The 23,878-nt window shown below is 51.0% G+C and overlaps 2 protein-coding genes across 6 annotated transcripts in view; both read left to right on the top strand.

Moving 5' to 3' along the window:
* The window catches only part of srfb (serum response factor b), a 41,466-nt gene extending 25,997 nt beyond the window's left edge, over positions 1 to 15,469 (top strand). Inside the window, exons 3-8 of one of the 2 annotated variants that reach the window (XM_078398944.1) lie at positions 6,248 to 6,482; positions 8,362 to 8,529; positions 9,273 to 9,419; positions 9,701 to 9,895; positions 12,238 to 12,314; positions 13,298 to 15,469. In XM_078398944.1, coding sequence (XP_078255070.1) covers positions 6,248 to 6,482; positions 8,362 to 8,529; positions 9,273 to 9,419; positions 9,701 to 9,895; positions 12,238 to 12,314; positions 13,298 to 13,399 — 924 coding nt within the window. In that variant the 3' untranslated portion in view covers positions 13,400 to 15,469. The remainder of the gene's footprint in view (positions 1 to 6,247; positions 6,483 to 8,361; positions 8,530 to 9,272; positions 9,420 to 9,700; positions 9,896 to 12,237; positions 12,315 to 13,297) is intronic. The other variant, XM_078398945.1, reaches the window with a different exon arrangement.
* A 5,187-nt stretch (positions 15,470 to 20,656) lies between these two features.
* The window catches only part of cul9 (cullin 9), a 131,540-nt gene continuing 128,318 nt past the window's right edge, over positions 20,657 to 23,878 (top strand). For 3 of the 4 annotated variants that reach the window (XM_078398942.1, XM_078398943.1, XM_078398939.1), the window contains exon 1: positions 20,657 to 20,761. The gene's annotated coding sequence lies outside the window, so the exon portion shown is untranslated. The remainder of the gene's footprint in view (positions 20,762 to 23,878) is intronic. The other variant, XM_078398941.1, reaches the window with a different exon arrangement.

The following is a 23,878-nucleotide window of genomic DNA, read 5'->3' as shown; positions in this document are numbered from 1 at the left end:
CGAGGTTGCTTTCCCCAGTTAACAGCCTGTTTGACACTGAGGAAAACACAAATGAAGGAGTAACTCAGCAGGTCAGGCAGTATCTCTGGAGAACAAGGATAGGTGATGTTTCAGCTTGGGATCCTTCTTCAGACAGATGGAGGGGGGGGAAGAATGCTGGAGGAGAAGAGAGGCAGGACAAAGCGTGGAAAGGAATAGGTGGACAGAAGCTTTGGGGGTTTTAATAGGCAGATGATTAGAACAAAATGGTTAGCGACCGGGCAATCTAACGGGGCCTGGTGGGCTGGAGATGCTCGGCCACTGGAGATGTTGATCGATGTTGAGAGAAGAGGGGGAGCCCCAACCCCAGAGATTGATACTTCTCCGACTGCTTACTGTGAAGAAGATGGTTCCTTTTGCATTGGAGCTTCCAAATAGGTATCCCTCTCTTAAGATTTGGTTAAAGCTCTTGTGCGTTTAGTCTGTGTTTAGAGTTTAGAGATGTAGCGCGAAAACAGGCCCTTCGGCCCAACGAGTAGGCAGTAACCAATGATCACCCCGTACACTAACAATTTTCACAACTTACCAAAGCCAATTAACCTACTAACCTGAACGCCTTTGGAGTGTGGGAGGAAACCGGAGAAAACCAAGCAGTCGCGGGGAGAACGTACAAACTTGGTAGAGACAGCTCTCATGGTCAGGATCGAACCCAGATCTCTGGTGCTGTAAGACGGCGAAAACTGCTGCGCCACTGTGCCGCCCCTGTGGAAGCAGTGTCTGAACCTTGAAGGCGGAGGTGGATTGTTGATGAGGTTACTGGGGGTGAGGAGGAATGGGGACAGGATCTGAATGGTGGGGGTGGTCTTGGCAGCTCTCAACATGCCCTTGGCTCTGGGTTTTCCTCCCTCCCTCCCTCCTGGTGATGGAGTTTGTCTCGATGGTGAAGGAGTTAATATCAGGAGGTGGCTGGGTTTCTTGTGCCAGTTGTTTCAGAGCACAGTTGTTGACCTCTCTGGTATTGAGCACGTTACTGTCAGATGTTGCAGAGAGAGGGTGGGGGGGTGTCACCGTTCACACTTCAGGCCTCTCCACACTTCCCCCTTCCCTATACCCCCCCCCCCCCTCCATCAGCTGCTTTTCATCCACCGCCCCTCCCCCACTCCACCCTCCGCCCTTTCACAACAGCGGCACGGTGGCGCAGCGGTAGAGTTGCTGCTTTACAGCGAATGCAGCGCCGGAGACTCAGGTTCGATCCTGACTACGGGTGCTGCACTGTAAGGAGTTTGTACGTTCTCCCCCGTGAGCTGCGTGGGTTTTCTCCGAGATCTTCGGTTTCCTCCCACACTCCAAAGACGTACAGGTATGTAGGTTAATTTGACTGGGTAAATGTAAAAATTGTCCCTAGTGTGTGTAGGATAGTGTTAATGTGCGGGATCGCTGGGCGGCGCGGACTTGGTGGGCCGAAAAGGCCTGTTTCCGCGCTGTATCTGAAATATGAAAATATGAAAATATGAAAATATCAGTTTCCTTTGTCACACCAAGCAATTTGTTCCTGGAATATTTTTGATGCTGAGGAACTGAAGGAGGTGTGGTGCTCGAACACTTGGTGAAGCAATGAGTTGATGCCATTGATGCCAAGAGCTTGAACTTGCTGCCTGAACCTGGAGGATTGGGCAATAGCAGAGACAAGCATTTGGAGAGGATTTGTTCAGACTCCAGGGATAGGCTCCCTGTCTCAGTGGTTTGTGCTTTTATCTACGGTGTGATCCCCAGGAGAGAGCGGGAGGGACCTGAAGTGAGTGTTTTGGTGGGTCAGGTTGAAGGGTGATGACTGGGAATCGCAGCAACCCAGTGAGGTCCCATTCATCTTTCACACAATCCAGCTTCCGGCCCTCTTGATGTTGCTCCCACTCCCTTTCTCCTCTTCCCTTCCCTCCCTCTGCCCCACCCTGTGCTCAGACCAGTGATCCACGAAGGCTCATGCCTGCTCTGAACCTGCATGTAGAAAGCTGGTGTCCTGTGCGGTTTTAATCTATTTCACAACCCCCTTAATTCAAAAATCCTTTGCTTAGGCCCCCTCCTACTCCCACGTTTCTGCCACTTTTACGACTCTACCACTCATCGTGTTTCCTCCCTGGAATTTAACCCTTGACCTTTTGCGGCATTGATTTTCACCAGCATGCCTCGACCTACCCTCGAAGTGTGCAAGTCGTGCCCTGTACACTCAAGACATGAAGTGGACTAGGAGAAGCCATGTCCTGCTTGTGACCCGCTGACAGACTCCACCGTACACTTCACTCCACTCCGGAAAAACAACCCTTTACTTTGGTCCTGATGCAGGGTCTTGACCTGAAACGTCAATGACTAATTTTCTCCCACAGATGCTGCTTAACCCACTGAGTTTGTGCAGCAGCTTGTTTTAGAACAGTACAGCACACAGAAAAGCCCTTCAACTCACGACGTTAGTGCTGACCAATTTAAACTAAGCTCATCTGCCTGCAAATGATCCATATCCCTCCATTCCCTGCATGTTCATGTGTCACAGAATTATCCAAGATGGAAACAAGCCCTCCAATCTAACTCTCTATACCAATCTCCTTTAAATTCACTCTCTCCTAAAAGCTATGCCCAACAGTATTTGACATTTCTAACCTGGGAGAAAGACTGTCTATCTCCCTTGTCTATGCCTATCATGCTCTGATGCTCCAGAGAAAACTATCCAAGTTTGTCCAACCTCTCCTTGTAGTTAATAGCCTCTAATCCAGGCAACATCCTGGGAACCTCTTCTGTGCCCTGCCCTGATATAGGAAGTGTAGCCGCCAGTCTGTGCAGAGGAAGACTCCACAAATGTTTGTGGTGCTGGTTGAGCCGCAGAGACTGGGGGGTGGAGGAAGGAACTGTAGATGCTAGACACAAAAAGCTGGAGTAACTCAGTGGGACAGGCAGCTTCTCTGGAGAGAAGGAATGGGTGATGTTTCGGGTCGAGACCCTTCTTCAGTCTGGTTAGGGATAAGGGAAACGAGAGATATAGACGATTATGTAGAGCGATAAAGAACAAGAAATGAAAAATATGCAAAAAGGTAATGATGATAAAGGACACAGGCCATTGAGGGGGTCAGGGTCAGGAGGGAACTGCCTGGTGATGGTGTGCGGTGGCTGGGGTGAGCCACAAAAGGCAGCTTGCAGCAATTCTCTTTATTCTTCAAACTACGGTCACCCAAGTGGTCAGGGCTTGTGTTTGCAGTAGTAACAGCGTGGCTGTTTGTGTGCACGTGCTTCCTGTCTGTTGTCACAGTCCTATGGCGGTATTTTGATTGCAGTTGTTGTATTTATTCGGGCAGCTGCCGTGCACCTGTTCGGGTCAAATTCCTTTTCTCACCTCAGTTGGTTGGGGAGCAAGCCCTGACAGGAGATGGTTTGGGCAGCGGAGCCTGTTGCTGGCTACAGCTTTGCGTCTAACTTGTAACATGGAGTTGTACAGAAACACACTGGTCCACCGCATCAAAATCGACCGTCACTCCTGTCTTTGCTAATCCCACGTCTGCATTGATTCCATGCCTCTCTTTGCCCTGCTTCAGATGCCCCTGCCTTCACCACCTCCTCTGGCAGCTCATTCTAAATGCCACGTGTGAAAAATGTACTCTTCAGATCTTTATGTTGGTTGAGGAAGGTATAATAACAGCATGGGTGGCACAGTGGCGCAGCTGGTAGAGCTGGTGCCACATAGTGCCAATGACCCGGTTCAATCCTGGGAGCTGTCTGTATAGAGTTTGCACATTTTCACTGTGACCGCATGGGTTTCCTCCAGGTGTTGCAGTTTCCTCTCGCATCCCAAAGACGTGTGGGTTTGCAGACCTCCCAACCCATCCGAATTTGGCGGAAAGTTTGCGCTTTCTTATTTCATTTCCGCCATTCTGGTTTTGCCTCGGGTTTTTCAGCAAAACACATGCCTCGCCGCTTGCCTCGCCCCGCCACTCACCTCGCCCCACCCCGCCCCTCGCCGCTGTACTCGCCCCGCGCCTTGCCGCTGGCCTGGCCTCGCTGCTGGCCCGGCCTTGCCGCTAGCCTCGCTCGCCTCACTTCGCCGCTCGCTCGACCTCGCCTCGTCACTGGTCCGGCCTCGCCTCGCCTCGCCTCTCGCCGCTGGCCCGGCCTCACCTCACCACTCGGCTAGCCTCGCTGCGGAGAGTGTCCCGTTGATGTTGAGAGGGGATTGGGGGGTGGTTGGGGTGCAGGGGAGGGGGGCAGTGGAGTGGGAGGAGGGAGTGGGGGTCGGGGGGGTGGAGGAAGGAAGGGGAGAGTGGGGGTGGGAGTGGGGGAGGAGGGGGTGGCGGTGTGGATTTGGGGGGAAAGGGAGGAGGGATGGAGGGAAGGGGTGGGGGGAATAGGGGGAGGGGTGGGGGAGTAGGGGGGAGGGGGGGTAGGGGGGGGGAGTAGTTTTGGGGGGGGTCATGGACCATTGCGATTTGCTGTTGAAGACCACTGGAGCAAGTATGTCTTCAATTAAATTAAGTTTGTGCAGTTTTTTAAAATGAAACTCTTTCTTCATAACTTAGTCATACATTTTATGACCATTGTTCTTTTATTCAATGCCAAGAGAATTGGGATGTTTAAGGAAAAAGCAAAATAGAAAAAACAAAATAAAACAATTTTTTCTTTGTTGTAAAAAGTATTTCTGTTCAATAACCTTTCTATTATAGTAGAATATACTCATGATAGGCCTGACATTGTACATGCAGTCCAAGAACTACAGACTATTGGAAATAATAATCGTTTTTCACACGTGAATGTAGCGCAACGCGTACGCGCATTTGGCACGCATACTTTATTTTGCTGAAAAGTTGCATTACGCCCCATATTATGAATTTTGATGTAAAATTCTGAATTTTGGCCATCAAAATTCTGAATTTGTAAAATCAAATGCTGGGAGGTCTGGGTTTGCAGGTTGATCGGCCTCTGTAAATTGCCCCTAGTGTGTTGGCAGTGGATGGAGAAGTTGGATAACATAGAACTGGTGTGAACTGGTGATCGGTGGTCAGCGTGGACACGGTGGGACAAAGCACGTGTTTCAGCGCTGAATCTCTAAACTAAACTAAACTGAACATAACATTTAAGGGGCATTCAGGCAGGTACATGGATAGGAAAGAATTAGAGGGATGTGGGTCAGCTGTGGATGAGGTATCTTGGTCGGCGTGGACGAGTTGGGTTGAATGCAACTTCTATAGACTTAACCACTTCAACAGATGCACTGTGGAAAGCATACTCTCGGACTGCATTGCAGCTTGGTTTGGGAAATGCTTTACCCAAGACCTCAAGAAATTGCAAAGTTGTGAATGTAGCCCAGAAGATCACACAGACTGGCCTCTCCATCAATACTTCACGCTGCCTCGGGAATGCAGCCAATATAATGACTGTGTGGCCCCTGGTTCTGGACTCGCCCAACATTGGGAACATTTTTCCTGCATCTAGCTTGTCCAGTCCTTTTATAGTTTTGTATGTTTCTATGGGATCCCCTCTCATCCTTCTGGGCTCCGGTGAATACAAGCCCAGTCTTTCCAATCTTTCCTCATATGACAGTCCCGCCATCCCAGGGATCAATCTCGGGACTGTCTTATGAGGAAAGATTGGGTGTGTGGAATGAGCTGCTAGAGGAGGTAGTTGAGGCTGGGACTATCCCATCGTTTAAGAAACAGTTAGACAGGTACATGGATAGGACAGGTTTGGAGGGATATGGGCCAAGCGCAGGCAGGTGGGACTAGTGTAGCTGGGAAATGTTGGCTGGTGTGGGCAAGTTGGGCCGAAGGACCTGTTTCCACACTATCACTCTATGATAATCAAAGATCTTTTTCACCCCAGTCACTCTCTCTTCTCCCCTCTCATGTTGGTCAGATGATAGAAAAGCTTGAACACACGTACGACCAGATTTAGGAACAGCTTCTACCTGTTATAGGTCAAAAGCTTATTAAAGCTTTTCATTGTACATTGGCTCACGTGACAACAAACCTACTGAATAGTCCTCCCGTAAACCAGGGTGTAGATGCAATCTTCCAACCTACCTCGTTGCAGATGGTGTTCTTTTTCCTCTGTAACTGCAGCAGTGTTGTTTGTAAAGCTGTATTCTGTACTGTTATATTTTTCTCTTGGAACTGCATATTGTTGGGGGTCCACGCTGGGGGGTTGGTGTGGTCAGGGTTAATACTCTTCCCTGCGCCCAGGAAGGTTTAGTCGGGGCTAATTCTCTCTGCTCCCCCCCCCCCCCCCTCCGCAGGATGGCCTGAAGCCGACCACCTTCACAGTAGCCAACGTGCCCGGCTCAACTGGCATGAACCAGTCGGCCTCCAACACCTCGACCAACCTGCAGGTGAGCAGCGGCCACAGCTTCCCCATCACCAACTACCTGGCCCCAGTCACCGCCATCAACAGCAATGGCAGCGTCTTCAAGCCCGGCTCCGCCTGCAACCCTGGCAGCATGGTGCAGATCCCCAGCTTCACCCTCATGTCAGGTACACGCCAACGGGTGGGGGTACGGCGAGTGGGCGGAGGGGGGGGGGGGAGGGGGGTAATGGGTGGGGGTAGTGCGAGTGCATGTTAGTGCTGGGTGGGCAAGGATAGGGGGTGGTTAGTACTGCGTGTGTGGGGAGGGTGAGGGGAGAGGGGGTTAGTACATTAGTGCTGGGGAGGGGGTGCAAGGGGGGAGGAGCTGGTTAATGCTGGGTGTGGAGAGCGGGTTGGTGGAGGGGGTCACGGGTGGAGGGGTCGGAGGTGGTTTATTTGCGGGACAACCCCGCAGGGGGTTGTGAGTGTGGAGTTGTGTGCTCGCTGTGACTGGAACGGCCATCGTGGAGAAGGTCTCCGGTAGTGTGAGCAGCTGATGCAGGTGGGCCGGGCCAGTGCCAGGCAACCCCTGGGGTGGGAGAGAGTGCCCTTTCACCCTGCTTCTCCATCGCTGGGTCACTAGGCTGCAGAGCTGCTCTCGGTATCACTGAGCTGGAGAGGACGTCCTTATTTGACATGGTCTGAATTTAATGCCAGGGACTGGACTGGGAGTGACCGTCGTCACCCCTCTATGAGTGGCCTGTAATCGCAGTCGCTCCCTCAGGCTCAGGGTGGCACTAAGGCCAAGGGCAAAGATACTAGAGGAGCAAGATGAACCACTCCGTCGAAATCACCTATACTGAAGTGTAGTACGCAAGGGAGTGTAACGTCCGCCATTTTAGTAAGCAAAACCCGCCGTTCGCTATGCCTCTCACAGTAATCAATGTTTTGGGGGAACAGTTTGTGTGATAATACCAAAAATGCAGAATATATCTCATCTATCAATTTACAGATTTTTGCTATTTATCTTTTTAAATGTTTCTGCAAGTTTCTGCCTACTAAAATGGCACCATGACATACTACGGTTTTTAGGGTCGAGTGGTCTATCTTGCTCTGCTCTATTATCTTTGGCCAAGGGTGACCTAACGATGCAAGGGCAGGTGAGAGGGAGCTCTCTGCTCCTGGTCGCTCGGTTCCCTGGTTCCGGGAGGTTCTGCCTGGCTGAGCTCAGGTCCTGGGGTCCCTGTGCATGCTGAAGGCACTGGGTTTCCTCACAGTGGGAAGACCGTCTGCCCAGTGGGAATGACAGAGAAGGATCTCAACCCGAAACTCCACCCATTCCTTCCCTCCAGAGATGCTGCCTGTCCCGCTGAGTTACTCCAGCATTTTGTGTCTATATCTTACAGGTGGGAATGGTTGAGTGGGAACGGTGCCTGCTCTGCCGGGCAAGTGGACCGCGTGGCTGGACCGGCGCAAGGGGTGGCGTGCCTGATGTGGGGGGGGAGGTGGGAAGGGTGTTTCATGTTCACTCTCTCCAGGGAACGGGGATGGGCCGAGGCCATTCACTCATTCATCCATGTCCCCACTGCATTAAGATGGTGGTAGTCCTCACCTGGTCCCAGGCTGCCCTCTGCCCTCTAGTCAGAGGCCCCTGGCCCCAGGGAGGTGGATTCACTTCCTCAGGGTGACTGGGGAAGGTGGGATGGGGAGAGAGGAATGCTAAAGACCAACTCCGCACCGGTCACCGAGGGGAGAGAGCGATGCCCCCGACCCACCGTCTCTGCTGTGTCCAGAGTTAGCATAGATCCGTTGGGCCGAATGGCAGCTCCTGGTGGGTCTGTGATCCCATGTGGCCGGCAGTGTTGTGGTAGTGAGAGTCTGCAGGGCATTGCCAGTGTCCACGTGGGGAGTCGAAGGCTCGGTATGTTTTGGTGGCGAGGGAGGGACAGTCTTCCCCCCCTCCCCCCCCCCCCCGTTTGAACCAAGCCCCCCCCCCCCCTGTCTGAGCCCGAATGCCCCCCCACCCCCCAACCCGGCGCTTGGCTGACAGTATTTTTCCCCTGACAGGCACCTCGCTGCCAGGGACGCCCTCCGTCCCCCTCGGCCCGTTGCAGTCACACTCGCTCACCATCCAGGGGCAGCAGGGGCAGGTGATGGGCGGCCAGACGCAGTCAGGACAGCAGACCGTCTTCCGCTTCCCGGCCTCCGCCACCGGGCAGATTGTCTCCATTGCAGGCGAGTGTTGTTCCCGCACAGTCAGCTGTCAGCTGTGGGGGAAGAGTACAGTGGGGGAGGCTGGGATTGGGGGGGGTGAGGGTGGGGGGGGGGGGGGAGAGCAGTGAATAGAGTTCCGACCGTGGTCCCTGCACCGGGTCCTCCGCCATCCCGTCCCCGCGCCGGGTCCCCCGCCATCATGTCCCCCGCCATCCCGTCCCCGTGCCATGTCCCCCGCCATCCCGTCCCCGCGCCGGGTCCCCCGCCATCTCGTCCCCGCGCCATGTCCCCCGCCATTATGTCCCCCGCCGTCCCATCCCCGCGCCATGTCCCCCGCCGTCCCCGCGCCGGGTCCCCCGCCATCCCGTCCCCATGCCAGGTCCCCCGCCGTCCCGTCCCCGCGCCGGATCCCCCGCCGTCCCGTCCCCACGCCAGGTCGCCCGCCGTCCCCGCACCAGGTCGCTCGCCATCCCCGCGCCGGGTCCCCGCGCCGGGTCCCCTAACCTTGCCCACGTGCCCAGCCCCTGCAAACACGGGCCCAGGTGCAGGGTACAGGCAGAGTGTGGATACAGGCGCAGGACATACAGAGTATTGATACAGGCACAGTGTGTACAGCGTGTGGGTACAGGACATGTGCATACAAGCACAGAATGTCTGTGCTCTGTGCTGTCAGTGTGGGGCTGCACATGGCTGCCGGGCGTGTGTGCTGGGGGTGGGTAGTGGGTAGTGGTGAGGGCCTGGGACTGACGTGTGTGTCTGTGCAGGTGGGGGCATTGCGCAGCAGGTACCGGTACAGACCATCCAGCTGCACCAGACGCCGGCGCAAGTCAGTGTGCATCAATCCACGCAGCACACTGCAACCCTCAGCGACAGCAGCACCGACATCTCGCAGGCCTCCACCAGCGCAACCAGTAAGCACCCTCTACCCCAGAGCCCCTCCATGCACACTCACTACCCCGCCATCCCTCCCGCTCTCCCCCCACCTTCCTCCCAGCACACTCCCCCACCCCCTCCTCCACTCTTCCCCCCATCTCCACTCTCCCCCCTCATCCTGCTTCCCTCCCCCGCTTCCCTCCCCTCCCCCCTCCTCCCTGTGAGTGGGTACATGAGTGCTGCTGCCTAAGCAGGGGCAGTGGGCGGGAGTGCTGGTGCTGTGTGCTGATCCTGGTCTGTCTGCTCTCTCCTGCTGCAGTGACACTGCCCGCCACCATCGTGACCTCGTCGGCTCCCTCGTCCATGGCCAGCCACGTGATGTACCCCAGCCCGCACGGAACGGTGATGTACACCACCTCCAGCCCCGGCCTGTCCGACGGCCTTGCTGTGCTCAATGCCTTCTCACAACCGTCCTCAGCGATGCAGGTGTCACACGGCCAAATGCACGAGCAGGGTAAGGTGTCCCCAGAGGTCAGGGGTCGCGGGTGGCTCCCACGCCCCGGCCTAGGTGTGGAGAGCTGCAGGCAGGGGGTGCAGCTCCTTCATTGTGATGCATCTGCCTCTGCTGCCATTTTAGTTTCATATATTGTCGCAGTAGATTGTCAGTTTATTATTTTTAAAGCATTAATCGCTGACAGCTAGCATTTATTGCCCGTCCTTCACAGGAGCAGGTGGGCCTGAGGTGCTCCCCACTGGAGATGGAGCTGCAAGATTTACACCCGTTGACGGTGGCATATTTCTCAATGGGAAAGTCTGTAACCTACATCGCCATTTCCTTACAGGATAGCGGTATGGCATTTCAGCCCCTCAGGTTAACGCCGACACACACAGCAACCCCATCCCCATACCAATCTTCCCTTTAACCTGTTCTTTCCACATTCTCATTAACTCCCCCACATTTTACCACTCGCCTACACACTAAGGGGAATTTACAGCTGCTAATTAACCCACGAACCTGCACGTCTTTGGGATGTGGGAGGAAACAGGGAGGCCGTGCAAACGCCACACAGACAGCGCCAGAGGTCAGCATTGAAACTGGGATGCAGATACTGTGAGGCAGTGGCTCCATCAGCTGCATCACCGTGGAGATGGTGGTGTTCCCAGGATTGATGTCAAGATGTAATGGAGGAAAGGATGCCCACTGCTCACTGTTAACCACTTGATGGACTTTAACCTGCTGATGCACAGGTAGTCCGACAGGTGAGTCAGCCATGCACAGGACAAAAGGTGAAAGGTCAGACCCATGTGCGGGACATCAAGTTGAAGGTGAAAGGTCAGACCCATACACAGGATGTCAGGCAGAACGTGCAAGGTCAGACCCGTGCACAGGACCTCGGGAAGAAGGTGAAAGGTCAGACTCATGCACAGAATATGAAAGGTGAAAGGACGTCTGACAGAAAGTGAAAGGTCAGGCATAGGATACAGTCTCAGTTGAACAAGTGAAGACATGCGAGCAGATGGTGGTTCCTGTTGATCTGATCTTGGACAGCCTGGATCATGTGAACAATGTTAATAGAATGGAGAATATTCAAGAATGATATTAGGAAATATTCCTTGTTCTGGATCTGCAAGTGACCTGCCTTTCAACATTGGGTGGGAACAAAGCAGTTTAGTTTAGAGATACAGTGCAGAAACAGGCTCTTCGGCCCACCGAGTCCACACCAACCAGCGATCCCCGTTCACACTAGCACTATCCTACGCATACTAGGGACAATTGACAGAAGCCGATTAACCTACAAACCTGTATGTCTTTGGAATGTGGGAGGAAACTGGAGATCCCGGAGGAAATCCATGCAGGTCACAGGGAGAACGTACAAACTCCGTACAGACAGCACCCGTAGTCAGGATGGAACTTGCGTCTCTGGCGCTGTGAGGCAGCAACTCTACCGCTGTGCCACCGTGCCGCCCCTGTTATAGTTACTCGTTGATGGGAAGTGGATTCAAAGAGTCGGTCTCAATAGTGGGAATTAAGACAACCCAACAGAACCACAAGAGACTTTGCATGGTTATTGTGCTACCATAGTTCAGCTTGCTAAGAAACTCTGATAAATTATTATTGTTGTTGTTGCATCTAATATGGCTGAAAAGCTGCAGAAAGTAAGAATATCATTGATGGGGTTTATATCCAGTGCGTATGACAAATAGACACTCTTTGACTCGGTTACTGTTACTGGAGCTGGATTTTTATGTTACTTAATTACTTGTATTTGGATTCCCCAGCTGCTGGCAGTAGATCAGTGGCCCGTCCTTGTGCCAACCGGTCCCCTGCTTTTGTACTCTGTTTTTGTGAGGTGTGTTGCCAGTTGTCTTGCGGTGATGTGGCTGGAGAGAGGGCAGAGCGGTGGATGCACAGAGTAGTAGTCCCACTGAGAAAGGTCAGCAAGAAATGGACAGAGCGAGAGAGGGCCTCAGCAAAGAGGGAGGACGATTTGGTTTGTGTTGTGACGAAATCTGTAGGAGGAAGAGGCGGGCACGGCATGTAGCAGAGAAGGAGATGAGCTCGTTCTCTGATTGAAGTGGGGCCTTGGATGCCGCGAAGGCTTGTAGGAGGCAGGCAGGCACACAAAGGGTGATGTGTAGGAACGAATGCAGATGCTGGTTTACAACGAAGATAGAGACAAAATGCTGAAGTAACTCAGCGGGACAGGCAGCATCTCTGGAGAGAAGGAATGGGTGACATTTCGGGTCGAGACCCTTCAGTGGTCTGGTGCTGGCACCCCGCATACATGCGGAGGCTGTGCGCTTGGACTGAGTGTGGATTTGGTGTTGTGTTGAGCTGCTTGTTGTCTCTTGCAGGTGGTGTCCCTCAGGTTGTGCTGACAGCTCCCACCGGCACAGTCCAAATCCCACTGTCAGCTGTCCAGCTGCACCAGGTACTGCTCATCACTGACAGCCCACAGCAAGGGGCACGGCTTGGGCTCTCTCGCTCTCTCTTTCTCTCTCTCACTCTCCCTCACTCACTTCTTATCTCGCTCACTCATCCCACTCTGGAGCAAGGTTTGGACGTAAGTCTATGGGTGGGTGTCCTGGCACCGGGTGATGGTGAGGGGCAGTGGCTGGGCAAGAGGTTCACTGGGGCTGGTGGGCAGTGTCAGTGAATGCAGAGTGTCTCCCGTCCTGGCCGTTTCAGAGAGATGCCTGCTCTCTCCCTCTCGGGCTCTACATTGTGCGGTGTCACCGGATAGGAACTGGATGACTGCCGGACCCGCAGCGGTGCCAGTGGCCAGCGTGTGATCCTGAACCCCAGTCCCGAATGGTGGAGCAGGGCACGGTGAGCCCAGGGGTCTGCAAGGGTGACTGGGGTGGGAGGAGCAGGCACACCGTGGGGAAGGGGATAGGACGGCTGTGTCCAGCACTAAAAGTGGATGGAGGAGGGTATTGGGCGATCCCTGGGCTAGGAGTGGGGGAGAAGTGGGAAGATGTGTAACATGATCCTTGGGCCAGAGGTGGGGTGGAAGAGGTCTAACGTGCTCCCTGGGCCAGTGAAGAGGCATAACATGTTCCCTGGGCCAACAGTGGGGAGAGGTGGGAAGAGGTGTAAAGTGATCTCTGGGCCAGGAGTGTATTGGGAAGATGTGTAACATGTTCCCTCAGCCAGGAGGGGGGAATGTGAGGGCTGGCTAGAGGTGTAACGTGAACCCTGGGAGTGGGGGAGTGCGGGAAAGATATCTGATGTGATCCCAAGGGTGGGGAGGTGGGGGGTGGCTTGAGGTGTAACGTGATCCTTGGGCCAGGAGTGTGGTGGGGGGAGGTGGGAAGAGCTGTAACTATCCAAGGGGTTGGGAATAGGGGCTGAGCGGTGATAACCGGTGGTGATTTGTGGCAGGCAGTGATTGCTGGCCTTCTGTTTCCACAGATGACGGTGATTGGCCAGCACTCCAGCACTGGTAACCTGACAGAGCTTCAGGTGAGCAGCCTGGACACCACACACAGCAGCAAGCTGGAGCAGAGCGACTAGTGACTGCTGCGCACAACTCCACAGGAGCACCAGTTATTTAAACTAAAAACTGCCTGCTATATTTATTTATTTTTTGCCTCCCCTCTCCCTCTGCCCTGCTTTATTCAGAAAGAATGGATGGAACTTTTTCTAAATCAATGTGAAATTATTGACTGCCTGAGGTTTATCTTTTTCATAATTGAAAGCGATTTGCCCGCTGTGGACCCAGATCAGGCTTCAGCCAAAGATTCACACTCTGTCGATAAGGCCGTGTAAATAAACCTCACTCCTCTCCCTGCTCCTTGGAGGAACAAAGTCTTCTTCCAAACTTTGTTGAAAATGTGTTTGGTTTTGTGGCGACTCAGCTTTTAGCTGCGTATTTTGAATGTGGCTTTGGCGGGGGTCGGGGTAGTGTCCAGGGTCTGTTTCCAGCTCTCCGAGTCTTGGCGACCGCCCCCTGGGCTGCGGCTAATTTTAATGTTGCAGGATTATCATGGCACTAAAGTTTCCACAACGATCTCTCCAACAATTATTTTGTTATTATATTTGTACTGAGAATAAAATTGTTGGAGGGACATGTATGTGTGTATAATATATGTATGTTTCTGTATTTGTGTATATAATATATATATATGAAGTATACAGACACATATAATATACACATGCACACGCGTGCTCACACATATCCACGTGCACACAAGTATTTAGAATGTGCTTTTAATGGAGACTATGAATTTTCATTGGCAATTTGTATTAAATTGGTTGACCTCTTGGAGTGGTCGTTTGGGGGGCAGGCGGGGAACACAGTCAGTGGCCTTAACCCTCTGCCAGGGGAGTAAACAAGCCTCTTTCTGTTGCCGGAGCCTCGGCCGATCGGCCAGAGAAGCAGGCAAGTAGACCATCTGATTGGCTACACGCCCCCATTGTTCGATAGAAGGAGGATCGGGATTGGCTCTGTTCTCTCCATTGGATGAGAGCAGGGTCAGGATTGGCCACAAGTCCTCCCATCTTCCCATCCCAATGAGACTGGCTGCAATTATCTTCCCATCAAAAGGGATCAACAGTGGGATTGGTTGCAACTCCTGTTCTGTCCTGTAAGGGCAGGATTTCTGCTGGCTCTGTTTCATCCACCCCTCCCCAGCCCATTGAAGAGTAGCATTAGGCCAGGTTGCAGTTCCTCTTCAAACAAAAAATATTCTATTGGATGAACTCAGTGGGTCAGGCAGCATCTGTGGAGTGGAACAGACAATGTTTCAGGTCAGTGCCTTCTTTAGACTGATTAGCTTCTCTCATTGGCAAAGATGGGAAAGAAGTTGGTTGTAAAGTTGAGTGTTGCCTTGCTTGTCCTTGCTGTCTCAGTTTATGAATGCAGAATGATGATTCAGTATTTTTATGTCTGTCATTATGTATCCTGTGAGAAGCAAGACCTGGGTTTAGAGAGGAGTTGGGTATTTTCCCGAGATAGCGGGTGGGCACTAACGGAACTACCAGCATATAAGATGTTGACTGCAATTGGGATCTGTTTTGGGGGAGTGGTGGGGTGGGGGAAGCCCTGCTGCCTGTTTCACAGTTTGCTGAAGGGATCGATAAAGGTAATGACGATGGTGGGTGTGGGGATTACTACTGTTGTGTAGCTTGTGGCCTGGGATCATTCACCCTGCAGTGGGGAGGCAAAGGTGAGGATGACCCTTTCTGACCGGGCTGCTGAGCAGCTAATCTGCCATTCTCCCCCCGGTCCACCTCTACAGCATGCTGTCCTGTGTGTTTGTGGGGTGACTCTTTGCTTCTGTGCACCCACTGCCCAAGATGGCAGCCTTGGTCCTCTGGCCACTGACCTGTTCCTGGCCTCTGGCCTTCCCTGCCTGCCATGGCTCCTTCAGTGATTGGCCCAATTGCAAGCTGCTGCTTTTTTGTACTTGGTGCTATGAAGGGAGGCGTTTTCATAGGAAGCGGCCACTACTTTTTTATAAAATGCCTTGAAAGAGAGAGTTTATTTTTATAGGTGTTTATTCAGTATTTATGTATTACAGAGAAGATGAGAAAAACACTTGTAAATTGTATTGCAGTTTTTACGTGTATGAGTTTGTATCACGCGGGGCGGGGCAGGGGAGGGAGGGGGGGAAGGCAGGGAGGGCTGTGTGTTTTTTTTAGAATTTTTTCACAGTATAAAACTATTGCCATGGGTTGCAGATAAAGGAGCTGGATGTGTCATCAAGCAGACAGTTGCCAGACATGCCTGGATTTGGTGTGGTTTACACGATGAAAGCTTTTTCTTAAAATAAAAGAAACAAATTTTTATTGTTTGTTTTTTGTTGTGTTTGGTTCCTGTTAATTCTTTGCTTTTGGAGCTCTGGAGGATATTGGGATACAAACAGCACTGTGCATAGAGACATCTTTTTGTATTAACAGAATTTAAAATGCTTTTTAAATAAGTGTAACAAATCTTGCAACCAGGAATTGTTGCGGGGCTGAGGCAACCACAGCACAAAGTGAATGGAAGTTCTGTCCTGGCAGGGTGCACATGTGTTGGTGTGGCTGAGTACAGATGTTAGTTTGCCTGCACCAGAACCTTTGAGTGTTTGTGTGTGACTGCCTGTCTGGGTGGTGCTGCTAGATTTGATCTGCTGTATGTGTACACGTTGGTGTGCAAGCCTGTTTGCCCCTGCTGTAGGTGTGCTCATTCTTTATCTGGTGGCTGAGGCCCCTTGCATTAACTGTGTGCAGGCACCCACTTTGAGTACTTACTACAAAGGTCTTCCAGGTTTATCATCTCTGACACTTCCCTTTGTCTTTTCTCTTTGTCCGTTTCAGGTGATAGGTTAATGGCAAACATCTATTCCAAGTCCACATAAATCTCTACCATACTTGTTTCCACTCTGCCTCCAGTAAGAACTCTGTTCTTCTCTCCCAATCTCTTCTTCTCCATGTAGCTGCTGTGACCATGAGACTTTCCACACAGATGCTTTGAGATGTCTTCCTCAACCAAGATGTCCCTTTTTTTTAACAGATGCTGCTTGACCTGCTGAATGTTTACAGCATTCTCTGTATTTATTATTTCAGGCATGCTTTGTTTTATTTTCTTGCTCATTTAAGGTAATTCTGAGTCTAAAATGGTGTAGGCCCCTTTTCATCAACTTCATTGTTCCAAGAAATACATTCTGTTTGAAGAGATGTGCCTGGAATGGAGGCAGAGGCGATTAGTTTTAACTTGGCATTATGTTTGGCACATACATTGTGGGCCGAAGGGTATGTTCTGGGTTAACTGTTCCATGTTCTGCCCATGGATATTCATTCTTGGACATTTGTGTTACTCTGTGTTCAAATCTTTAGTTTGGAATGGGTGAAAATGCTGCATGCACTGCCATCTGTTGGGCTTTATGTCACAGTACAGATTTATGTCAAAAAGCAGGAAAAAAAAGGTTTTGACAAATAAAAAGAGAATGCCAGAAACAGTCAACAGGTCTGGCACCATCTGTGGAGAGAGTTAACGTGTCAGGTTTCTGACTTGAAGACATGTCATTAACCTGGTCTATCAATTCTAATTCCCCTTCTACAAATGTCTGATGCTGAGCATTTCCAGCATTCTCACTTCTATCAGATAAATTGAGTTATGGTGATGCAAGAGACTGCAGATGCTGTAACCTGGAGCAAATAAAATGCTGGGGGAATTCAGCAAATTGAGCAACATCTGTGGGAAGAAAGTGCCAATGTAATGGTGCTGTTTGGCAGGAACTTCCAGAATGTAGACTTATTGTGAATGACATGATATATTTCCTAATAAAGACGGAATGAGAGTAGGAGGGGAACTTGAAACTGATGATTTCCACTGTCTTCGTGGTAGAGATCACTGGCTTGGAAGGTGCTGTTGAAGTAATGTAGGTGAGTAACTGCTGTGCATTCAGGAGCAGTGTTCTGCCTTGTTAGTGGTAAAAAGGTCTTGGGAGTAACGTGAGCCATTTGCCACAGCCTCAGTCCACATTATATGGTTACTCCAGTTGACTTTCTGGACAAATGTATCCCCAACATGTTGATGGTGTGGCTCTCAGAGATGGGAATGACATTTGAGTGCCAAGGTCTGATTAGACTTCCGCTTGGAGATGGCCATTGCCTCTTGTGTAGGGATGCCAACTATCTCACTCCCAAATACGGGACAGGGTGACGTCACCGCCCCACGTGACCTCACCCAGCCAGTGGCCACGTGCTCCCGCTCCAATGGTGGCCGCCCGGGCCGGGAGCCGGGTTGCGACGCAACCTCCGTTGGCGACTGATCGTCATTCCCAATCGCTTTAGGTCGGACGGTGGAGCATTGTGACTCCTTGTGTAAAGGTCGGAAGGTGGTTACTAAAGTACAAGTGGGGATCTCTGCAGAGTATGGGCAGGAAATACATCACGCCCTTGCATTGGGTGGCGATTGCAGTGTGAGCGAGTGGGGCCAGCGCCTGCCCCATATATATATATATATAATTGCACTGGAGACATCAAGGGCAGCTCTCTCAGTGTTAATAACGCCGGCTGCACACCATGTTCCCATTGGGGCAGCTCGGCCCCCTGTTCCTCCTGATGGCCGCGCCTCCCTCTCTTGCGAGCCGGGCTCGCCCGCTTCAACCACAAACCCCACCGGCATTGTGTGCAGGTTTACCAAGGACGCTGCCTTAAGGGCCTTTCCCAGTTAGGCGATTTTAAGGCGACTGCCGGCAACTAGGCTGTCGCCGAACGTTCGCCGGGGTGTCGCGGGCAATGAATCGTAGCGGATCTCGGCGCGTCGCGGAAACATTTACCTGCTAGAAATTTATCGGCGACAGCTGGCTTGTCGCCAGGTATCGTAGCTTATCGCGGGCGCTGTCGTATGCTGTCCCCAGGTTTGCTAGGTTGTCGCCGGTACTGAGGACCGATGAATTTCATTGTCGACTACCAACCTCAACCGGAGACAGGGATCAGGAGACCAGGTCCGACAGGAACTGTCAAAACCCGTTTTGACAGCTGACAAGTGCAGTTGCAACAGCCAGGTGTGGAATGGGGGCGGAGACCGCGATGCTGTCAAAGGTGGGTGGACACTTGAACAAACCGATAGCGAGGTCCGGCCAGTGAAATGTTTAGGCATATTTTGTAATGGTTTGAAGTGTCCGTTTAAAAAAAAAAAGATTTTGGCATGTAGTTATCCATTTTTCATAGGAATATAGTTTGTTGTAATAAAGTTGATTTTGGTGATTAACAAAAAATAGAGTCTGAATTTATCGTGTTTCTAAGTACTTTATCATGGCATCTCATTCAAAGATTCTAGTCTCATTCATTTTGACCAATGAAATAAAACGCTGACACAGGCACTGCACTATGAGAACTCTTTTCATTCATTTATTTATTTATTCACTGAAAAACCCTTGTCGCAGATGCATTTAGAAGCACGTATTAAATTAAGAAAAGGCATTTGAAGATACCAGAAGATAGTTTTGTTTAACCAATTTATTTACCGTCAGAACATTTGACAGGTAGATTGGAGGCGACAGTTTGACGGTCAGGTAAGCGTGGGAATTTTGCGATGTTTCCGAAGACGGTGTAATCTCTTAGCCAGGTGCTAGTTTCACAAAAAAAGTAATTTTATCGACATGACTTGGCATTGTCGTGGTCATTGTCGTAGGGTAAAATAAAATTTCGGTGATCTGCTACGACTTTGACAGTTGCCGGCAGTCGCCTTAAAAATCGCGTAACTGGGACAGACCCTTTAGTCTGTAAGTGCTGGGGAGGGGAAAGGAATCAAAACACCCAGCGACTTGCCACCCACCCAATCCACAGTCTAGCTCGGTTTACCGGCTGCCGCAAGGAATTAAACCGGACTGTCAACGGGGAACCTGCGATTAGTGAAAGAATGGCTCAGTTTCTGACTTTTTTTGTAGATTGGACGAATTCCCGCAGGTTAAAGCAATTTAAGTGGATTGTAACCCGCTGCGTGAGTTGGAAGCACTGATTTAATGTTACTCCCTCTGGAATGTGCACCGTTGAATGCATCTGTGAAACAATTTGATAACGGTTTAAAATATGTAACATCATATCCAAGTCAAAGTCAAATTTATTTGTCACATACACATACTCGATGTGCAGTAACTGGGACAGACCAATGCTTCGTTCTGCTCTGGGTGCGAGTTCGCATTTTTAAGATTCTTTTGTGCTGCGTTAGTCGTGTTAAGGGTTCTAGGTTTAGTTGCTGCAAGAAATGATGCCGACTGTCCCGGGCCTATTACGGGACAAATCAATTTAGCCCAAAATACGGGATGTCCCGGCTAATACCGGACAGTTGGCAACCCTACTTTTGTGCAAAGGGTACCACATTTCAGCAGATGTGTCCAAATATTGTCCAGGCCTTGCTGCGTGCAAGGATGAACCCTACCATTTTCCTGAGTCGCACTGAAACACCATTGGAAAGAGACATAGAGAGTGCAGAATGATTACAGGGATGAGGGACCTTCATTATGTGAGCAGATGGAAGAAGCTAGAGTTGTTCCCCTTCGAATGGAGGATGTGAAAGGATTTAATTGAACATAAAGAAGTTCAGCACAGGAACAGACCTTTTGCTCAGGATGCCTGTGCCCACCGTGATGTCCATATAAGCTGCAGATGGTCTATCCCTTCATTTCCTGTTTGTTCATGTGTCCAAATGTCTCTTAAATGTTACCATGGTAACGTGTAAATTCATGAAGGTTAGAAAGGATGGGTAGAGAGAAACCATTCTCATTGGAGGATGTGCCAGGAACGAGATTTAGAATGAACATGAGTTTACGCAATGAGTGGCTGACGGTCAAATAAAAAACCCCGAGAAATACTTCAGTGGAGGCACAAGAGACCGCCTTAATATGAACAAGTATAACAGGACATCGCAGAACAGACTGCAGTTTGGCCCAGAATGTCTATACTATCTATAACCGGTTGGGCAGCCTCCGTGGAGAGATAAACCTTTCGTCGTCCGCCCCTTGCCCGTTCGCAGGAGAACTGGTGTCGGAAGGAGCAGCAGATGCTGGTGGACACCGAGGACAGGCAGCGGGCCGGGCAGCGTCGGCGGGGACGCGGGCCGGGCAGCGTCGGCGGGGACGCGGGCCGGGCCGGGCACAGAGGACAGGCGCGCCGGGCCGGGCAGCGTCGGCGGGGACCAGGGCCGGGCGGAGCCGCTGCGGCTGCGGCCGCGGGTCACGTGTCGCTAGTCGGGGCCCGGAGCGCGGGAACCGGAAGTGGCGGTAGCTGCGATCTTGCGTCACAACCGGGTGGAAGCTGCCCCTGAGGGCGCATGCGTGGAGTGCAACGGGCCGCCGCCGAGAGGGTGACGGAGCGGCCGCGACCGGGAACCAGGCAGCGGGGAAACACCCGGCACCGGGCAGAGAGCCGGCACCGGGCACGGTGAGTCGGTCAGGCACCTCCCTCCCTCCCTCCACATTTTCCGGGAGGGGGCAGGAAAGAGTGGAGGGGTCGGTGTGGGGGGAAGAAAAAGGTCGAGATGGGAGGGAGGTTCAGGGGGGAAGAGCAGGAAGAGCAGGGGAGGGAGGGGAGGGAAGGGAGGGAAGAGCAGGACGGGGAGGGGAGGGAAGGGAGGGAAGAGCAGGACGGGGAGGGGAGGGGAGGGGTGTGTGTGTGTCCACAGTGTTTAATTGTCATATGGGACAATGGAATTCTTACTTGTAACAGCGTGATGGTTCTGTAATCATAGTTCATAAATAACACAATTAGGCAAAAGAAAGTTCAATAAATTGATTTAAAAAATTTAGTCTCAAACAAATGTCCAAGGTCTGCAGTGTAACCAAGACTGGGTGCAGTTTGGTTAGTGTTTGTATATTCAGGAGACTGTTGGGAATAAGCTGTTCATGAACCTGGAGGTCACGGTTCTGAGTCCTACACCTTCCCGATGGCAGGAGTGAAATGAGTGTGTCCAGGGTGGTGAGGTTCCTTGATGATGCTGGCTGTCAGTGGAGAAGGAGCACCTCCTCCTTCACCACTGACACTTTGATGGTAGGGAGGTCAGCAAAGTGGTGTCCACCACTTTGTCATCTCCTACATTCCTGGGTATTTTGAGTTCCTGCAGCCCTTCTTAAATAGAGGGACAATATTTACCACCCGTCAGCCTTTTGGCACCTCACCCATATTTAATGATGACTCATAAATCTCCACCAGGGCACCTGCAATTTCATCTCTAACTTCCCACAGCATCCTCGAATATTTCTGTCTAGACCCGGGAGATTTGTTTAGACAAGAAACAGAAGACAACAGGTGCATGAGTAGGCCATTCGGCCCTTCGAGCCAGCACCGCCATTCAATGTGATCATGGCTGATCATTCACAATCAGTACTCCGTTCCTGCCTTCTCCCCATACCCCCTGACTCTGCTATCTTTAAGAGCTCTATCTAGCTCTCTTGAAAGCATCTGGAGAATTGGCCTCCACTGCTTTCTGAGGCAGAGAATTCCATAGATTTATAACTCTGACTGAAAAAGTTTTTCCTCGTCTCCGTTCTAAATGGCCTACCCCTTATTCTTAAACTGTGGCCCCTGCTTCTGGGCTCCCCCAACATTGGGAGCCAGCGGTGCTGGCTCGAAGGGCCGAATGGCCTCCTCCTGCACCTATTTTCTATGTTTCTATGTTTCCTGCCTCTAACGTGTCCAACCCCTTAATAATCTTGTATGTTTCAATAAGATCCCCTCTCATCCTTCTAAATTCCAGTGTATACAAGCCTAGTCCCTCCAGTCTTTCACCATGCGACAGTCCCGCCATTCCGGGAATTAACCTAGTAAACCTACACTGCACGCCCTCAATAGCAAGAATATCCTTCCTCAAATTTGGAGACTAAAACTGCACACAGAACTCCAGGTGCGGTCTCACTAGGGTCCTACAACTGCAGAAGGACCTCTTTGCTCCTATACTCAACTCCTAACATTCTATTGGCTTTCTTTACTTCCCACTGTACCTGCATGCTTCCTTTCAGTGACTGATGCACTAGGATACCCAGATCTCGTTGTATGTCCTTTTCCTAACTTGACACCATTCAGATAATAATCTACCTTCCTATTCTTACCACCAAAGTGGATAACCTCACACTTATCCACATTAAACTGCATCTGCCATGCATCCGCCCACTCACACAACCTGTCCAAGTCACCCTGCAACCTCATAGTATAAGAAGATAACTGCAGATGCTGGTACAAATCGAAGGTTTTTATTCACAAAATGCTGGAGTAACTCAGCAGGTCAGACAGCATCTCGGGAGAGAAGGAATGGGTGACGTTTCGACCACTACAGTTGCCATTGTAGTCTGGCGGGCTGACTTCTGTTGTGCTGAGGCCAGGTGCCAGTTCTTGCTCACCTCCCCATACCTACCCCTTGGCCATGACCCCACAGACAAACAGGCAATCATCTCCCAGACTGTTTCTGATCTCATCACCTTGAGCGATCTCCCCAAACACAGCCTTAAACCTATTTGCTTAGTTTAGATCACTTGTCTTTCCTCATTATCTTCTGTTCCAAGGAAAATAGCACTAATCTACCCAATCTCTCCCTATAGCCAAAGCTTTCCAAAACTGACGTGATCCATGTAAATCTCCTCTGATACAGGGATATTGGGTGGTGGCCTGCACATTGCCTCTGGTATCCTAATAAATATCTGTTCTGTAAATTAATAACAACTGTATGCCATACAAAATCTGTGGTCTAACTATTGCTCTGTATAGTTGTTACATTATTCACATGTCCTACTCCCTTTTGTGGATATACTCTCCAAGGTCCCTTTGGCTCTATCTTGGCTTGTTCTTCCACTTATGTATTCTTGTTACACTTTCCCAAATGCTAAACTTTCACTTCTCAGGATTAAACTCCATTTGCAAATTTTGCAGAACTAACAATACCAACAATAACTTTCTGCAGAATGAAAGTGTCCTCACTGTAACTACAAACCAATTTTTGTATCAAATACAATTTTGTTTATTGTGGCCCTCCCATGACTTCTGTTGTGCTGAGGCCAGGTGCCAACTCTCGTTTGTTTGTTCCTGAACTACAGCCAAAAAGGTACACGATAGCGCGACAATTTTGGGCCCACCTTACTCACCATCGTCCCTTTGGTGCTAATGGAAAAAGTTTAATTGAAATTGGTGTTATATTTTTCAGGTTATTCATATTTTAAAGTTTAAATCTATCTCCTAGGAAGGGAGGGTGGATAGGGGGAGGGAGGGAGGGGATGAGGGGAAGGGGAGGGGGTGGGAAGGAGGGGTGGGGGGAGGGAGGGAGGGAGGGAGGGGAAGGAATGGGGGGGAGTGGGGGAGGACAGGGTGCTGCACCAATGCAGTAGAGGTTTGGGCCCAACAGGTCCACTTGGTCCAGTATATTACAAAAAGCAAGGCATGAGCAACTGAGCCCATAGGACCCCATCAGCGACGGTTTTTCAGTCATAACCGTGCCCGTTGCCAGTGCCTGCTTATCACTGAGCCCGTTTTGGATCCAACTTATCACATGGGCTTTAACTTTTTTAAACAAGC

The sequence above is a fragment of the Rhinoraja longicauda genome, chromosome 5, assembly GCF_053455715.1.
Source record: "Rhinoraja longicauda isolate Sanriku21f chromosome 5, sRhiLon1.1, whole genome shotgun sequence".
NCBI classification, from domain to species: Eukaryota; Metazoa; Chordata; class Chondrichthyes; order Rajiformes; family Arhynchobatidae; genus Rhinoraja; species Rhinoraja longicauda.
The sequence above is the reverse complement of the archived record's forward strand: the minus strand, read 5'-3'. Positions and strand labels throughout refer to the sequence as shown.